A 16,671-nucleotide genomic window follows, 5' to 3' on the forward strand; every position below is an offset into this window, starting at 1 on the left:
AATTGAGTAGCTAGCTAACTGTAAACTCAAATTCAACTCGTTTGTAATTTGGCAGGATCAAATAAATGAAGTATCCCAGCAACTTGGACTCCTATTGTGCAGCCCTAATTTCCAATGCCTCGATTTCCAAATTCCAACCACAAAGAAATACTAGAGACACATCACGATTAGAAGCCCTGTACACACTACAATCCTGACATCAGGTAGAGATAATACAATACCTAAAACATAAGGATACAAGTTTCTAACACCTACCCGGTTAACTGGCATGTTCAACAATTAGGTCTTGGCTCCCAACATCAAAGCCTTCAGCAAATGATGAAAAATATCCTACCACAAGATTTTGATCATCTAGACGATTACGGCAGAACTCACAGCCTCGACCTTCTCCAAGTACCAACCATCGTCACCAATCAAAATTATACACTAGAACAAAAGAAAGCTCCTTGGTAATGGACCTGTGACTGGTAAGAAAAGAAGTTCAAGTTGTCTGCCTAAAGCATTAAATTTAATGGTATCCACTTGCGTCTAAGCCAGGCAGCATCATGCACTGTCCTGAAACCACCCGATTGCACACAGATGCGCTGCTGAATTGTACAGATGCGCTGCTGAATTGTACGGCATACAGGCATCAGCCCACAGGGAGATTCGCTGCGATAATATGCCATGTTCTGTGGAACAATGAATTGTGTTGATCATATTTGCTGGACCAAGCCAATACAAGATTGAAACAAAAATTATTTAAAAGACAACTAAAAGTCTTGAAACTGGAGAGCACAATACACCCTTCAAAGTGAAGCAATTATTTGTTTCAGATTTTCTCATCATATAAGTGAGTGCCTTAAAAAGAAACTAACAGGGCGGCAATTCCTCTTAAACAAGAAAAACAAAAATTCTCGGATAATTAATAGCCAAATAACACAGAAAAAGTAGCAAAACTGTAAACGGATCAGCCGAAACCGATAGCACACAAGATTAACTCAAACACAAAAAAAAAAGGTATGTGAAAGTCCATCCAATACCTTTTATCAAATCCATTCATGTCTTGGGTGAATTGCCTTCATCAGATCCATCTGACGAGGAGCTATCGCTATCAGAATCTGTGTTAAATTCAAAGGTAAGGTAAAACATAACCAGACCATTTTGAACAACACGCAGTTAAAATCGCAACACAGAGCAGTACTATCTTAAAACATAGGCTGTAGAGAATTTTTCAATATCTTTGGGGTACAGTTAATTTAATAATATATCAAGATCAAGTGCACTTCTAACCCATTTCTTCTCTGGACAGGTACAAAGTCGAAAACACGAATTTGCTAAATAACTGCATACGAGAACAAAGATATCTTTTAAATATATTAACCTATTGACATCTAAATCTAAACAATAGACGAGCAAATTTTTATTTTCTGTACGACCACATACTAGACATAGTTTTCATTCTCTGCATAACCACATGCTTGACATAGTTTGGAACCTCAGCCAAACTTTTAATCTCTGCACGACAGTATACTAGATATAGATGGAACCCTGGAGAAAGAATAAATGGTCTGAAGCAATGTATACTGTATAGTGTAATAATTTACCGCTTGAAGATGATCCAGAATCACTGCTGGAACTACTCGAACTGCTGGACCTGCTACCACTATTTTCCTTTGTTTCACCTTCAGCAGCAAGAGGCGCTGTACTCTTATCTAAAATTTTAAAGGACATAATCCATGAGTCAGATCACAGTTCTGAGTATTCACATAAAAACCAATATGGAACATAAGAATCAAAAAATAAATGTATACCTGCTCCATTTCCAATTTGAACATTTGCCGATGCTGGTGTGGCATCCTGTAACATGGTGAAAAAATTTCATGATATTATGGATCATCATAAGCATAACAGAATTGGATCTGAATTTCAAAGACCTGATTAACCAAAAAGAAAAATATACAAGACAGTCCCAGCTCCTACCGTCAGCGCAAGTCTTTGACTAGCCACCATTCTAGCTTGCCGAGCTAGTTCAGCTTTTCTTTTGTATTTGCTCAAGCTCTTTTTGTAATTAGTCACAAACCTATCAAGCTCCCATAGTGTTTCGGTATCAACTCTGTCAATGTCGACCTCGATCTCATCATCGTTTTGAGAAAGAGCAGTGCTCCTCCTCTTAATGATCTGAACAATGGCATCAAGCTTTTCAGCAGGCAAGCTCTGAAGATTTGTGCTTAGTTTTTGCTTCTCATCGTAAGTCATGTCCCTTTTATCAAGATCCTTAGCTTTAGGTTTCTTTGGAGCAGGGGTTCTGCCAATAAACGGTCTCTGAATTATGGGATCAACAGCCATAGGTGTTGCGATCAAATCTGGCCTATCCAAAGTTCTCACATGTCCATCAGAAGCATATGGAGTAGGAGTGGCAACAGGTGCCGGGGCATAGGAAGGAACCAGCGCAGGAAAAGGAGGAGCAGCAGCAGAGCCCAGGGCTGAAGCTGGGACAAAATGAGACTGGGGGACGGCTTTTCGAAATGTGGGAGTGGGCAACCCTGCATCCAGGTACATCTGATATTTCCAATAAGGATTATACTCGGTTTCTAAAATTTGCCACCTCTCTTCAAAAATCTGAGACAACTGTTCAGCCATAAAGTGGACATCCTGCCCTTTGGGATTATAAGTCATAGCATTGCGAAACACAAGTCTCACATCCTCTGCGAACTCCCTAGGAGACTTGTACCACTTTTGCGAGAGTCTAGTTTTGATTGTGCCCAAATCCATTGGATGCTTAATGATTTCGTGGTAATCATGCAAACCCAGCGCCTTGGCATTCACAGGCTCATTAAAAACCCAGCCATGATTGTGCTTCATCAATCTCTGAAGTAGGCTGCTACAGCTCTTGATCGCTCTCTTATCAAAGCCAAAACCAAAGCCAAATGCATATTCTGATTCTCCTCTGTGTTTCCTCCCTTTATTTGTCTTCAACCTCTTATTACTTTCAGGAGGCAGTCTGTCCTTTGCCAAGAGAAACTCTGATTTTCTATAGAACTGATTAGCCTTTGGAGTTCTTTTCTCCTTCTCAACAAATTCACCAGGCCTCTGATTGTTATCCATCACTGCAACGCTGAGCTGCCTACTATAAGCCCTCGCTTCTAAATTCCGTGCTGCACCCACATCAGAACTCATTCGTGCTAATCCAACAGGTCTAGTTTCCAGATTTGCAATTGAACCTACATTCGAATTGACTCTCAACAAAACCCTCCTGTCAACCAAATTGTTCCGGGCATGCTGAGGTTGGGAATTAGCAAACCCACCAACACTACCAACCTCGGAACTAACATAATTATTAATATTTCTAATGTTACTATCACTGATCGGATTGTTATAAGAAGACATCAGAATCTCCTTGGTTTCAAACTCTTTAACTACTCTCCTAACCTGATCAAGCTCACACTCTAGCCTCTTCCTAAACTCCTTGATATCATTCTTTGGGGTTGCTTTATATAAACGAAATCTAATCCTATCCTCCACGGCGCATATCACCAATGGTTTAACATTCCCATTGCCCTCCACATTCCCATTGCCACTTGGAACTTGAGTTGGGACAGGGACCAACTCTCCATCACACTGCATATCATTCCTGACAGGAAGCTCCGCTGACTCAACTTCTCTGGCGTTCGATAAATCATTCTCACTTGACAATGGTGATGCTACTCTCAAGTTCAGAGCTCCATTCCCAGTTATCTTCAGATGCTCATCTGTACTGTGGATGGGAGATGATATTTTAAAATTCTGGGCCGCCTCACTCAAAGGAAGTGGGGAATCTTCAAGATTCTGCAGCTCAGCAACTTGAAGGGCACCACCTTCTTGCACTCTTTCCTGTGATGAATTTACATCCTCAGCTGTCACTAGGGCTTCAACAGGCACTGGCACATCATCATAGGATGGGTTCTCAATGGGGAGAGTTGATGCATCTGGAATGCCAGGTTCGGTTCGGCAAGGGGAGGAAGAGACAGGGTTATTGGGATCCGCAGACGCGTCTGGGGAAACCTCGTCTCGTGTGGCGGGGGAAATGGCAGCGGCCACAGAGGTTGTGGCGGCAGAAGAACCACTATTGTCAACAGTTTCCTGAAATTTCTTGCGAATTCTTCGAGTATAGACTTTACTATGCGGCGTCCATCGAACCCTCCTCCTCGAATCCAAATCATCCACAGAATCATCCCCAATACTCCCCGAAGCCATACATATACTCACCAGTGATTGATTTAAAACCCTAATTTATCAATAATCAACCTTAAGAAGTGAAAAAACTCGATTTCCAAGAACCTAGGGTTTTAAAAACCCTAGAAACAGACGAAAAGCACCCAAACGAAGGGGGTTTCAATGCATACAATTCCGAAAGACAAAAACAAAACCACCTCAATAAACCCAACACACGAATTCGCACAGACGAACACAAATCCGATTTTCACATGACCAAACGAAAATTCAATCCAGACAAAAAAAAGCAAAACACGAGAGATCCAAAAAGAGGGATATCGATAATATTATAATAATTTAAGAGAAAAAACAGCAAAGACACACAGAGTGAGAAACAAATCAAGAATTTAGGGTTTGAGGATACGAAAGAAGAAGAAGAAGAAGAAGAAGAAGAGGAGGAGGCGGGGGAGGGCGTTTTCTGTTCTTCGATCCGAAAACACTACGGACTTTCTCTCTCTAGAAAAAAAACATTAGCTTTCTCTCTCTAAAGGGCAGATATTTTTATATTAATCTCACGCGCTTGTTGACTAATGGCGGCGAGAGGCTGCCACGTCACCCCAGAGTGACGGATTTGCTGACGAGACCAACGGGAATCTGTTTCCCTCGCGTGCCGCTCACGCGCTCCACCGGATCTGCTACAACGTGTGGGCGCGCGCGCGCGTGCGCTTGCTTCATTTTTGGCGATAAAATCTATCTTTCTTTACAGCATAAACATGCTCATTGGTGTCTATTTAGGGACTAATTATATATTAATAAATAATTTAATTGTCCACATAACTCTAGAAAAAATATATATTATAACATACATATACAAATATATTATATTGGTCCTGACTTTTTTTTTAAGATTAAAGTGAGTGATATCCAAACCATAAGTTCTTGTTAATATCATGATTTATAATTTTTTTAAGTAAACAATTAAATCATATCTTGGATAATTAAATCCGAGATGAAGGCAAGCGAAGGTACGACTTGATTTATCAGACCAAACATAGAACAACTGTTCTGGTAAGAACATGAATCGTTTGATTCGTTGATCTAAACACAAAAGCAAAAGCACAAAATTGTATGTTCTTTGCTAGGATTTTACAATCTTCAATTAACAATTAGACCTAAAATGAAAAAGTCTTGCTCAGAGTTCTTTAGCACTCGTACTTCCAAAAAGGACATCGGGCTCAACGACAACACTTAACAACTTCAAAGTTTTGAGCGAACTTAAAGCTTCTCGGATTCTTAGAGCTTAGCCAATGTCAGATCAAATAGTACCAACAAAATTCCGTGGGTTCTTGTGACAACTATTTCATTTAAGTTTCTCACAATGCAGCCATACCTGATGTGAGCATAATTTTCGAAAACCACCGCATCGACATTACATTACAAGACATTATCTGGTAGTTTTTTCCAACGTCTAAACTCAAATTGGGAATTATTATGATAGATGAGGAGAGTCTTGTTTAGCCATTTGTCATTAAGATTGAAGGTTGGGTGTTGATGTAGAATTGTGTAAAAATGACTCTAATTTTATTTATCACTCAAGAGGTATAAATACAATTTACAATCCTAGAATATTGTAAAGATAGATACGAAATAACCAACTAATCTTAGATATGAAATACAAGTACAAAGATCACAATCTGATCTATGAATAGGGAAACAAATCATAAGAGATAATTACAAGAGTATAAAATATTCTAATAGGCCCCCTCAAGATGGAGGTTCTGGAGAAACACTAATCTTGAAAGACAGAGATCGAAGCCGGGATCCATATAATGGTTTGGTAAGATCATCAGCTAACTGATCATCAGAAGAAACATGCGAGATGCGTAACTTCGAAGCCTGCACAAATTCTCGAACAAAGTGATAGTCCATAGCAATGTGCTTCATACGAGAAAGAAACACAGGGTTCGCACATAAGTAGGTGGCACCAATGTTGTCACTGTAAAGAACTGGAACTCCAGGAATAGAAACACCAAGCTCAAGAAGAAGGGAGCTGAGCCAAGATAGTTCGGCAGCACCGGAGGCAATGACACGATATTCTGCCTCAGTGGATGAACGAGAAACTGATCGCTGCTTTTTAGAGCTCCACGATATAGGATTCTGGCCAAGAAAGATAACATAAGCGGCCGTGGAACAGCGATTGAAAGGGTCTGTGTCCTGATTTAATATTTAATGATCAAACAACCAGGATTAACTAATGTAAACAACGAAAACGAGTTAAAAATTTGCGTTTTGGGCCTACAGAAAATTCGGCATGAACTATTCATAAATAGGACATCCCAAAAACCTGTATAACACAACCGACAATATATACTCGAAAATAGAGTCACAACTCCAATTTACAAACCTATAGCCGCACTGGCCAGGACTAAACACATGCAGAGCCGGCAAGGCTCGATCACACAAATAACAATCCAAAATAAAGTTCAAAACTATCGATACAGATACACAGGGCATCACCCCGGCAAATATAAAACTCGCCAAACTGATATATATATATATCTGGAAACTCGACTCCACGCTCGTCTCACTGGGTACCACTAGATGACGCTCCACCAGATGCGTCAAATCCCCCTGGATAACCTGCTATGGAATCACAAACAACCACAACATAAAAAGAAAACAGGGGTCGGACCCCAGTATGACGAACTAGAAAAATTACGACAAATATAACGGACATGAATAAAATCAAGTACAATGCAATGAAATGCAATGTAATGCGTGGCAGGTATCAATAGAATAAGGGATACCAAATGGAGTCCAAACGAAACGTATCACAATAATCTCAGTGGCCACCCATGCCAGGAACGCAGCAGACCTCGAATCATCACTGCTAATCCATACACGTAGCATCGAGGGCGACAGGAGCTACCCGTCCGACCTTATGCTGTCATCAGGAGTGTCATACGTAGCATCGAGAGCACGGTTGCTACCCGCTCGGTCTTGTGCTAACTCAGGAGTGCACTAAATAATGTCACTCGCTCCATCGATGACTCAATACATCTCAAGAGATCAATATCAATAGCAATCAAAGGAGTCAAGGCTCAACGTGCTATGAAAAATTGTAAATGAGTGATTGCAATCATATAATCCACATAAGCACATAAATCACGTAATCACTCATTACAAAATATTAAATATCATTACATGTCATTATAGGCGTCGTAATATAAGCAGCTCATACGTACCTCAACCAACACTTAATTTACCACAGAATATCTCAAGTATTTCTCGAAGAGTTCAATCCTGTGGAAACCATTTATTCCATATTAATTCCTATTTCCATTTATATAATCTGAGAATTACTGAAACTAAGTCTAAAAATCAAACTAACATTTCTACAAATTCATATCTCATATAAAATCATCCTATAAATGTCTAAATATCGAATAAACGACTCTAAAAGTCGAAATACCCAAAGTAGAACAATCTGAATTTTCCGAAAATTCCTACAAATTTCGAAAATTCGCATTTATATTTTCTAGAGCATCTAAACACTCAATTAATGAATAATCGACACTTAAATTCAAAAATCCCCAATATAAAAAAATCTGAAAATTCGAAATTAATCCCAAATAAATTCTGAAAAATAGTCAATACCTTCAATCAAATCCAATATAATACCTACAACCAATAATAAATCAAAAATCAATTATCGGATGTCAATTGAATCGAAATACCCAAAATTCGAAACCCTAACTTCGAAATATACCTTAAGACTTTGAATTAAAGGTCTAAACAACCGGAACAACACTCCTCCTAGCTCAGGCGACGATCGGACGACGGCTGGTCGGAGTCAGGTTTCGACCAACGCGAGGAAATCTTACAATATTGGTATCAAAAGAAATCTTACGTCGCGAGGATTCCAGAACTATATTTACTTTTGAAAATCGATTACCGACGGCAAAGATACGGAGATTTGAAGCGATAGGAAAATTTGAAGAAAAGAAAACAAAAGAAACGAAGAAGAAGACGCGACGCAGGCGGATGGAGGAGAGAGATTGTGATATATATTATATATTTATATATAGATATGTATTATTTTAATGTGTGTTTTATTTTATTTATTCGGGGTTAAAACTTGACCCGGTTTGAGTTATTTCACTTCTTGTGTGCTCTATAAATAATATATGCATTGTTATATCGTCTATAAATCGATATTTATAAATACATATTTTTAACACACAAATTAATTAACATAGTAAAATCGGGTCCTTACATTTCTCCCCCTCTAAAAAGAAGATTTCGTCCTCGAAATCAAACACACATCAAACTTATATACAAAGGGATTAAACATCTACCACTGGTACATAGGGAAATCAGAGTACATGGAATAAGTCACCACATTGTCAAACAAATGAGGCCATTCTTGACGCATTCTAGACTCCAATTCCCATGTAGCTTCTTCTCTCCCATGTCTACTCCATTCCACCATAACCAAAGGAATCGTCTTGTTCCTAAGTTACTTTTCTTTACGATCAAGGATCTGCACTGGATACTCAACATAGCTAAGGGAACTATCCAACTCCACATCATCAGCCCTCAAGATATGAGAAGGATCTGGTTCATACTTTCGCAGCATAGATACGTGAAATACATCATGTATCGCATACAAATTCTGTGGCAAATTCAAACGATACGCCAAAATACCAATCTTCTCAACAATCTCGTACGGACCAATATAACGAGGAGCTAATTTCCCTTTATGCCCAAATCTCATAGTACCACGAAATGGTGATACTTTCAAGAAAACAAAATCGCCAACCTGAAATTCTAAAGGTCTACGCCTGTTATTAGCATAGCTGGCTTGACGATCCTGGGCTGCTTTCATTCTTTTCCTGATCAGTTCAACTTTTTCTTTCATCTCTTGAATAAACTCAGGTCCTGACAACTGTCGTTCTCCTACTTCTTCCCAACATATCGGAGATCTACATTTTCTGCCATACAAGGCTTCAAATGGTGCCATCCCGATAGATACTTGATAACTATTATTGTAAGAGAATTCCACCAAAGCTAAAGATTCTTGCCAACCACCACTGAAATCCATCACAACAGCTCGTAATAAATCTTCAAGCGTCTGAATAGTTCTTTCAGATTGACCATCTGTCTGTGGATGATAGGCAGTACTCATGGCCAATTTAGAACCCAAAGCTGATTGCAAACTAGACCAAAACTTAGAAGTAGATCTGGGATCACGGTCTGATACTATAGTAACTGGCACACCATGCAATCTCACTATCTGATCAATGTACATTTTCTCCATTTTTGTATATGTCCAAGTACGATCATAAGGAATAAAATGGGCAGATTTAGACAATCTATCCACAATAACCCAAATGGCATCACAACCACGATTAGATCGAGGTAGGTGTGTCACGAAATCCATAGTAATGTGTTCCCAATTCCACTGTGGTACTTCAAGATTAAGTAACATACCACCTGGTCTCATTCTTTCAGCCTTCACTTGTTGACACATCAGACACTTAGCCACAAAATAAAAAATATCTTTCTTCATACCTTCCCACCAGTAATGGGCTTTCAAAATATGATAAATCTTTCTAATTCCAGGATGTATACTATGTCGACTACAATGAGCTTCACGTAGTATCTCTTCTTTCAAATCTATCAAATTCGAAACCACAAGTATACCATTATAACGCAAACATCCATCAGAAGCAACAACGAATTTCCCTGACTGACCAGCTGGAGTTAATTCTTTCAAGTGATGAATGTATGGATCAGTCTTTTGTGCTGCTTTGATTTTCGAAATTATTCGTGGTTCAACTTGAATAGATGAAACTATGAAATGATTACCTTTAGCTCGATAAGTCCATCCTGAAGTTCCCAAATGCTCATGAAGTTTAGAAATAGTTAAAGATGCCAACATCTTAGTATGAACTTTTCTGCTCAAAGCATCTGCAACTTGATTCACATTTCCTGGCTGGTATTGAATATCACAGTCAAAATCCTTAAGCAGTTCCAACCATCGACGTTGTCTCATATTCAAATCAGACTGTGTGAATAAATATTTCAGACTCTTATGATCGGAATAAATCACAAACTGTTCACCGTACAGATAATGACGCCATATGTTCAATGCATGCACAATGGCAGCCAATTCTAAATCATGAACTGGATAACGAGTCTCATGTGGTTTCAATTGACGAGATGCATACGCAATCACACGTCCATTTTGCATTAAAACACAACCCAGTCCATTTAAAGAAGCATCTGTACAGACAACAAATCCACCTGAGCCTGAAGGTAATGCTAGTACTGGAGCCGTAGTCAATTTTTCCTTCAAAGTCTGAAAACTAGCTTCACATTCCTCAGTCCACACAAAACGTTGATCTTTTTGAGTCAATATCATCATAGGTCTTGCTATGCCAGAAAATCCCTTAATAAAATGCCTGTAATATCCAGCCAGACCCAAAAAGTTACGAATCTCAGAGACATTGGTTGGTCTATACCAATTAAGAACAGCTTCAACTTTACTAGGATCGACAGATACCCCTTGTGCTGATATCACATGTCCTAGAAATAATACTCTATCCAACCAAAATTCGCACTTAGAAAACTTAGCATATAATTGTGATGTTCTGAGTATCTGAAGTACTAAGGTCAAATGTTCTTTATGCTCCTTCCTTGACTTAGAATAAATCAAAATGTCATCAATAAACACGATAACAAATCGATCTATAAACTCCCGAAACACACGATTCATTAAATCCATGAAAACCGCTGGAGCATTAGTCAACCCGAAAGGCACAACTAAGAATTCATAATGCCCATAACGTGTTCGAAATGCTGTCTTGGGAACATCTTCCTCTCGAACTCGAAGTTGATGATATCCGAAATGAAGATCAATTTTAGAATACACAGATGTACCTTGAAACTGATCAAATAAGTCATCAATTCATGACAAAGGATACTTATTCTTCACAGTAGCCTGGTTCAATTGCCGATAATCGATGCACATTCTCATCGTTCCGTCTTTCTTTTTCACAAATAAAATTGGATCACCCCAAGGCTACACACTTGGTCTAATATAACCTTTTTCCAGCAAATCTTGCAATTGTGTCTTAAGTTCTTTCAATTCTGCTGGAGCTAATCGATATGGGGCTCGAAAAATAGGACTTGTCCCTGGCATCAACTCAATACTAAGATCTATTTTCCTCTGAGGCGAAAAACCCGGAATCTCATCAGAAAATACATCAGAAAAATCCTTGACGACAGGAATATCTGAAACTTTCAATTTCTCCTCCTTCGTCACATCAAGAGCATAAATCATAAATCCTTCATTTCCTATCGACAATAATCTAAACATTTCCATTGCCGATACTAATGGAATGCGAGATTGTGAATCAGTACCGTAAAAATTCCACTTATTTCCATAATACGGTCTAAATCTCACAATTCCATGAAAATAATCAACAGTAGCTCTATAATTCATCAGTGTATCCATACCCAAAATACAATCAAAATCAGACATAGCTAGTTCGATTAGATTGGTTATCATGATCTTATCCTCAAATCTAATCACACAATTCAAAACTATCTCATTTGACATCAAGAAAACACCAGCAGGAGTAGCAACAGACACAGTATCCAACAACGGAGTAAAAGCAATCTCATGCTCATCAGCAAATGTAACAGATAAAAATGAATGAGATGCTCCTGTGTCTATCAAGATACGTGCAGGATAATAAAAAATATAGCAAATACCTGCAATAACTCCCCCAGGTGCATCTTGTGCCTGATCTTGAGTCATGGCATGCACTTGAGCCTGCTGTGGACCTGAAAAATGCTGCTGACTCTGAGGAGATGGATACCTAGGCTGCTGCGTTGACTATACCGGAACATAAGGCTGTGTAGGAGCAAACTGTGGTACAGGAGCATATGGCCTGAACGATGGTCTTCCAGGAAACTGGCCAAACTGTTGCGGTTGCAATTGCTGTCTTCCAGCATTTGGGCATGCTCTGGCCAAATGTCCAACCTGACCACAGATAAAACAAGTCCCTGAAAATCCTGTACAATGTGCACTCAAATGGATACCACCACATCTATCACAGTACACTCTACTAGTCGATCCAACTAAACTTCCACCACGACTACCACTGGAACTGGAGGAACTGGACTGTGGCTTCTTTTTAAATGACTTTCCTCTAGCTTTAAACCAAGGCTTCTTCGCTTGCTGAGAAGATTGCGTAGGCTGATATGGAGGTAAACCCATTGGTGTCTGTGAACTGCTTCCAGCTCCTTGAGGAACAGATGCTGGGATTGATTGTGGTTCACCCCTGAGTAGACTTGCTTCAATCTTCTTTGCCTTTTCTACGGCTTTCATATAAGTGGATGGAGTTCCAGTAGTTACCAACGTGTGGATAGTTCGTGTAAGCCCCTTCAGAAAATGTGAAAGCTTTGACCGATCATTCTTTGCAACATGTGGGACATAAGGCAAAAGAGCAGAAAACTGAGAAGCATATTCAGCAACAGATTTATTGTCTTGCACCAACAGATTAAATTCATCTTCTTTAGCAGAATAATAAGATGGTGGTGCATATTCTTGTGTAAACTGCTTACGAAATACTTCCCATGTGATTTTTTCACCAGAATCAGAAAGTGTTTCTGCTGTCGTTTCCCACCAAAGTTGCGCTCGGTCTTTAAGTTGAAAAGGAACTAATTTCAGGCGAATTTCATCAGGATATTCTAGTCCATTAAATATATTGTTGAGACTTTTCAACCAACTAGCAGCTTTCTCACTTTCTTCATTGCCAAAGAACTTTTGAGGACACAACTCCTGAAATTGAGAAATTATTAATCGTATTCCTCCCATTTTCTCAGTCAATTGGGCTACTAGATCAGTCTCAGCCTGAATCGATTTTTCTTTGTCAAGATTTACCCGTGGCTGTTGTTCCACCTCTAATACCACATCTCTTGGAGGCTGAACGGCTGGTCAACCACGTCTTTCCCTGACAATATCATCAAGATTTCTAACATTTTTCGCTGCAGACTCTTCTACAACTTCTTTTCCTTTTCTACCTCTTCCTCCCGGTGCCATTCTACAAGACACAAGGATTTAAATACACAGGCAGAAAGAACGTAACAAACAGAAAACTATGATAGGAACTCAGAGTTCTAATAAGAATTCATAAACTAAGTTGGAAAGCCAAGAACTACTGGTTCTATCAGATAAGTTCAAATCAAACAAAACAATTCACGTAAGAACAAGTAGTCACACACATACGCAACCATATTGTTAGTGTCTAAACTCGAGTGTACTAGACTCTAATTCGAGCATATCCCAGTTTATGCTCTGATACCAAATGAAAGGGCCCGTGTCCTGATTTAATATTTAATGATCAAACAACCAGGATTAACTAATGTAAACAGCGAAAACGAGTTAAAAATTTGCGTTTTGGGCCTACAAAAAATTCGGCATGACCTATTCGTAAATAGGACATCCCAAAAACCTGTATAATACAACCAACAATATATACTCGAAAATAAAGTCACAACTCCAATTTACAAACCTATAGCCGCACTGGACAGGACTAAACACATGCAGAGCCGGCAAGGCTCGATCACACAAATAACAATCCAAAACAAAGTCCAAAACTATCGATACAGATACACAGGGCATCACCCCGGCAAATATAAAACTCGCCAAACTGATATATACATATATCTGGAAACTCGACTCCACGCTCGTCTCACTGGGTACCACTAGATGACGCTCCACCAGATGCGTCAAATCCCCCTGGATAACCTGCTATGGAATCACAAACAACCACAACATAAAAAGAAAACAGGGGTCGGACCCTAGTACGACGAACTAGAAAAATTACGACAAATATAACGGACATGAATAAAATCAAGTATAATGCAATGAAATGCAATGTAATGCGTGGCAGGTATCAATAGAATAAGGGATACCAAATGGAGTACAAACGAAACGTATCACAATAATATCAGTGGCCACCCGTGCCAGGAACGCAGCAGACCTCGAATCATCACTGCTAATCCACACACGTAGCATCGAGGGCGACATGAGCTACCCGTCCGACCTTATGCTGTCATCAGGAGTGTCATACGTAGCATCGAGAGCACGGTTGCTACCCGCTCGGTCTCGTGCTAACTCAGGAGTGCACTAAATAATGTCACTCGCTCCATCGATGACTCAATACATCTCAAGAGATCAATATCAATAGCAATCAAAAGAGTCAAGGCTCAACGTGCTATGAAAAATTGTAAATGAGTGATTGCAATCATATAATCCACATAAGCACATAAAGCACGTAATCACTCATTACAAAATATTAAATATCATTACATGTCATTATAGGCATCGTAATATAAGTAGCTCATACGTACCTCAACCAACACTTAATTTACCACAGAATATCTCAAGTATTTCTCGAAGAGTCCAATCCAGTGGAAACCATTTATTCCATATTAATTTCTATTTCCATTTATATAATCTGATAATTAATGAAACTAAGTCTAAAAATCAAACTAACATTTCTACAAATTCATATCTCATATAAAATCATCCTATAAATGTCTAAATATCGAATAAACGACTCTAAAAGTCGAAATACCCAAAGTAGAACAATCTGAATTTTCCGAAAATTCCTACAAATTTCGAAAATTTGCATTTATATTTTTTAGAGCATCTAAACACTCAATTAATGAATAATCAACACTTAAATTCGAAAATCCCCAATATAAGAAAATCTGAAAATTCGAAATTAATCCCAAATAAATTCTGAAAAATAGTCAATACCTTCAATCAACTCCGATATAATACCTACAACCAATAATAAATCAAAAATCAATTATCGAATGTCAATTGAATCGAAATACCCAAAATTCGAAACCCTAACTTCGAAATATACCTTAAGACTTTGAATTAAAGGTCTAAACAACAGGAACAACACTCCTCCTAGCTCAGGCGGCGATCGGACGACGGCTAGGGGCGGCGAAGACGGCGGCTGGTCGGAGTCGGGTTTTGACCAACGCGAGGAAATCTTACAATATTGGTATCAAAAGAAAGCTTACGTCGCGAGGATTTCAGAACTATATTTACTTTTGAAAATCGATTACCGACGACAAAGATACACAGATTTGAAGCGATAGGAAAATTTGAAGAAAAGAAAACAAAAGAAACGAAGAAGAAGACGCGACGCAGGCGGATAGAGGAGAGAGATTGTGATATATATTATATATTTATATATAGATATGTATTAGTTTAATGTGTGTTTATTTTATTTATTCGGGTTTAAAACTTGACCCGGTTTGAGTTATTTCACTTCTTGTGTGCTCTATAAATAATATATGCATTGTAATATCGTCTATAAACCGATATTTATAAATACATATTTTTAACACACAAATTAATTAACATAGTAAAATCGGGTCCTTACAGCGATCGTCCGGATTGCCAGCCCAGTCGAAGTCAGTATAACCATGCAGCGAGAGAGAGTCATGTGACCGAATGTGAAGACCATAATGAAGAGACCCATTTAAATATCGAAATAACCTTTTAACCGCACCGCACCCCAATGATGTTCATATGGAACATGCATAAACTGAGAGAGTCAGTTGACAACGAAGGCAATGTCAGGACGAGTGAGAAGTAAATACTGAAGACTCTCAATGACCTGACGGTATAGGGTGGCATCGGCAGGCGGCGCCCCATCATTAATCGAGAGAGTAGTGCTGGTGGCAAGAGGAGTCTGAACAGGCTTTGAGTGTTGCATATTGAAGCGAGATAAAATATCAATGATATATCGCCTTTGAGATAGAATGAGCCCACTCGAATTGGGAATAACTTCAACTCCAAGAAAAAAATACAGAGAACCCAAGTCTTTGATAGAGAACTGACCGCTTAATTCGGTATCAACTAGCAAGTGCACTAGGTCAAGTAATAGTAAAGTTGACAGAGAGTCCAAGTATCGATCCCACAAAAACTTTAGTCAATTCTCAAGAATTAATTATTTAGCTTAATCTAGACAGAATAATAAAACGAGCCCTTAGAATTAAATAAAAATTTAATTACTAAAATAAAATAAGAATTAAAATAAAAGAAGAATAAATTCAATTAAATAGAGACAACCAAGACACACGCAGGTACCGAACAAATTATGCAAACACATGTAAAATTAAGGATTCCGATTTATCTTAAATCATGGAGAATTCTCCTAAATTATTTAACAGTCTATTCTAGAACAATTAAACCTATTCAAATATTGACGGATCAATCTTTCATAATTCAAATCAAATTCAAATGCATTAGGAATTATGAGAATTCAATTTTCACCTAAAACCGCATACTGAAACCAAATACTATTTTTAGTCGGTTTAACCATATGTTAATTATTGGAGCGATTAAAATAAATTCCTAACCTTTCGACTCGAAATTAATTAACAAGCAAGTAAATA

The 16,671-nt window shown here is 38.5% G+C and overlaps 1 protein-coding gene across 1 annotated transcript; it reads right to left on the reverse strand.

Moving 5' to 3' along the window:
* Nucleotides 1-82: 82 nt before the first annotated feature.
* On the reverse strand, nucleotides 83-4,696 carry LOC140891404 (uncharacterized). The gene is made up of 5 exons (XM_073299874.1): nucleotides 1,963-4,696; nucleotides 1,794-1,839; nucleotides 1,587-1,694; nucleotides 1,023-1,100; nucleotides 83-671 (listed from the first exon to the last, which is right to left on the reverse strand). Exons 1-4 carry the CDS (start codon nucleotides 4,213-4,215, stop codon nucleotides 1,039-1,041), a joined length of 2,469 nt encoding a protein of 822 aa, XP_073155975.1. The 5' UTR covers nucleotides 4,216-4,696; the 3' UTR covers nucleotides 83-671; nucleotides 1,023-1,038.
* Nucleotides 4,697-16,671: the final 11,975 nt, after the last annotated feature.

Source organism: Henckelia pumila, chromosome 3 (genome assembly GCF_033568475.1).
Source record: "Henckelia pumila isolate YLH828 chromosome 3, ASM3356847v2, whole genome shotgun sequence".
NCBI lineage: Eukaryota > Viridiplantae > Streptophyta > Magnoliopsida > Lamiales > Gesneriaceae > Henckelia > Henckelia pumila.

Coding starts and splice junctions, on each gene's coding strand:
- LOC140891404 (XM_073299874.1), bottom strand. CDS start 4,215: ATGGCTTCGGGGAGTATTGGGGATGATTCTGTGGATGATTTGGATTCG. Junction 1,840..1,962: donor GTCAAAGACTTGCGCTGACG/GTAGGAGCTGGG, acceptor ACCATGTTACAG/GATGCCACACCAGCATCGGC. Junction 1,695..1,793: donor TCAAATTGGAAATGGAGCAG/GTATACATTTAT, acceptor TTAAAATTTTAG/ATAAGAGTACAGCGCCTCTT.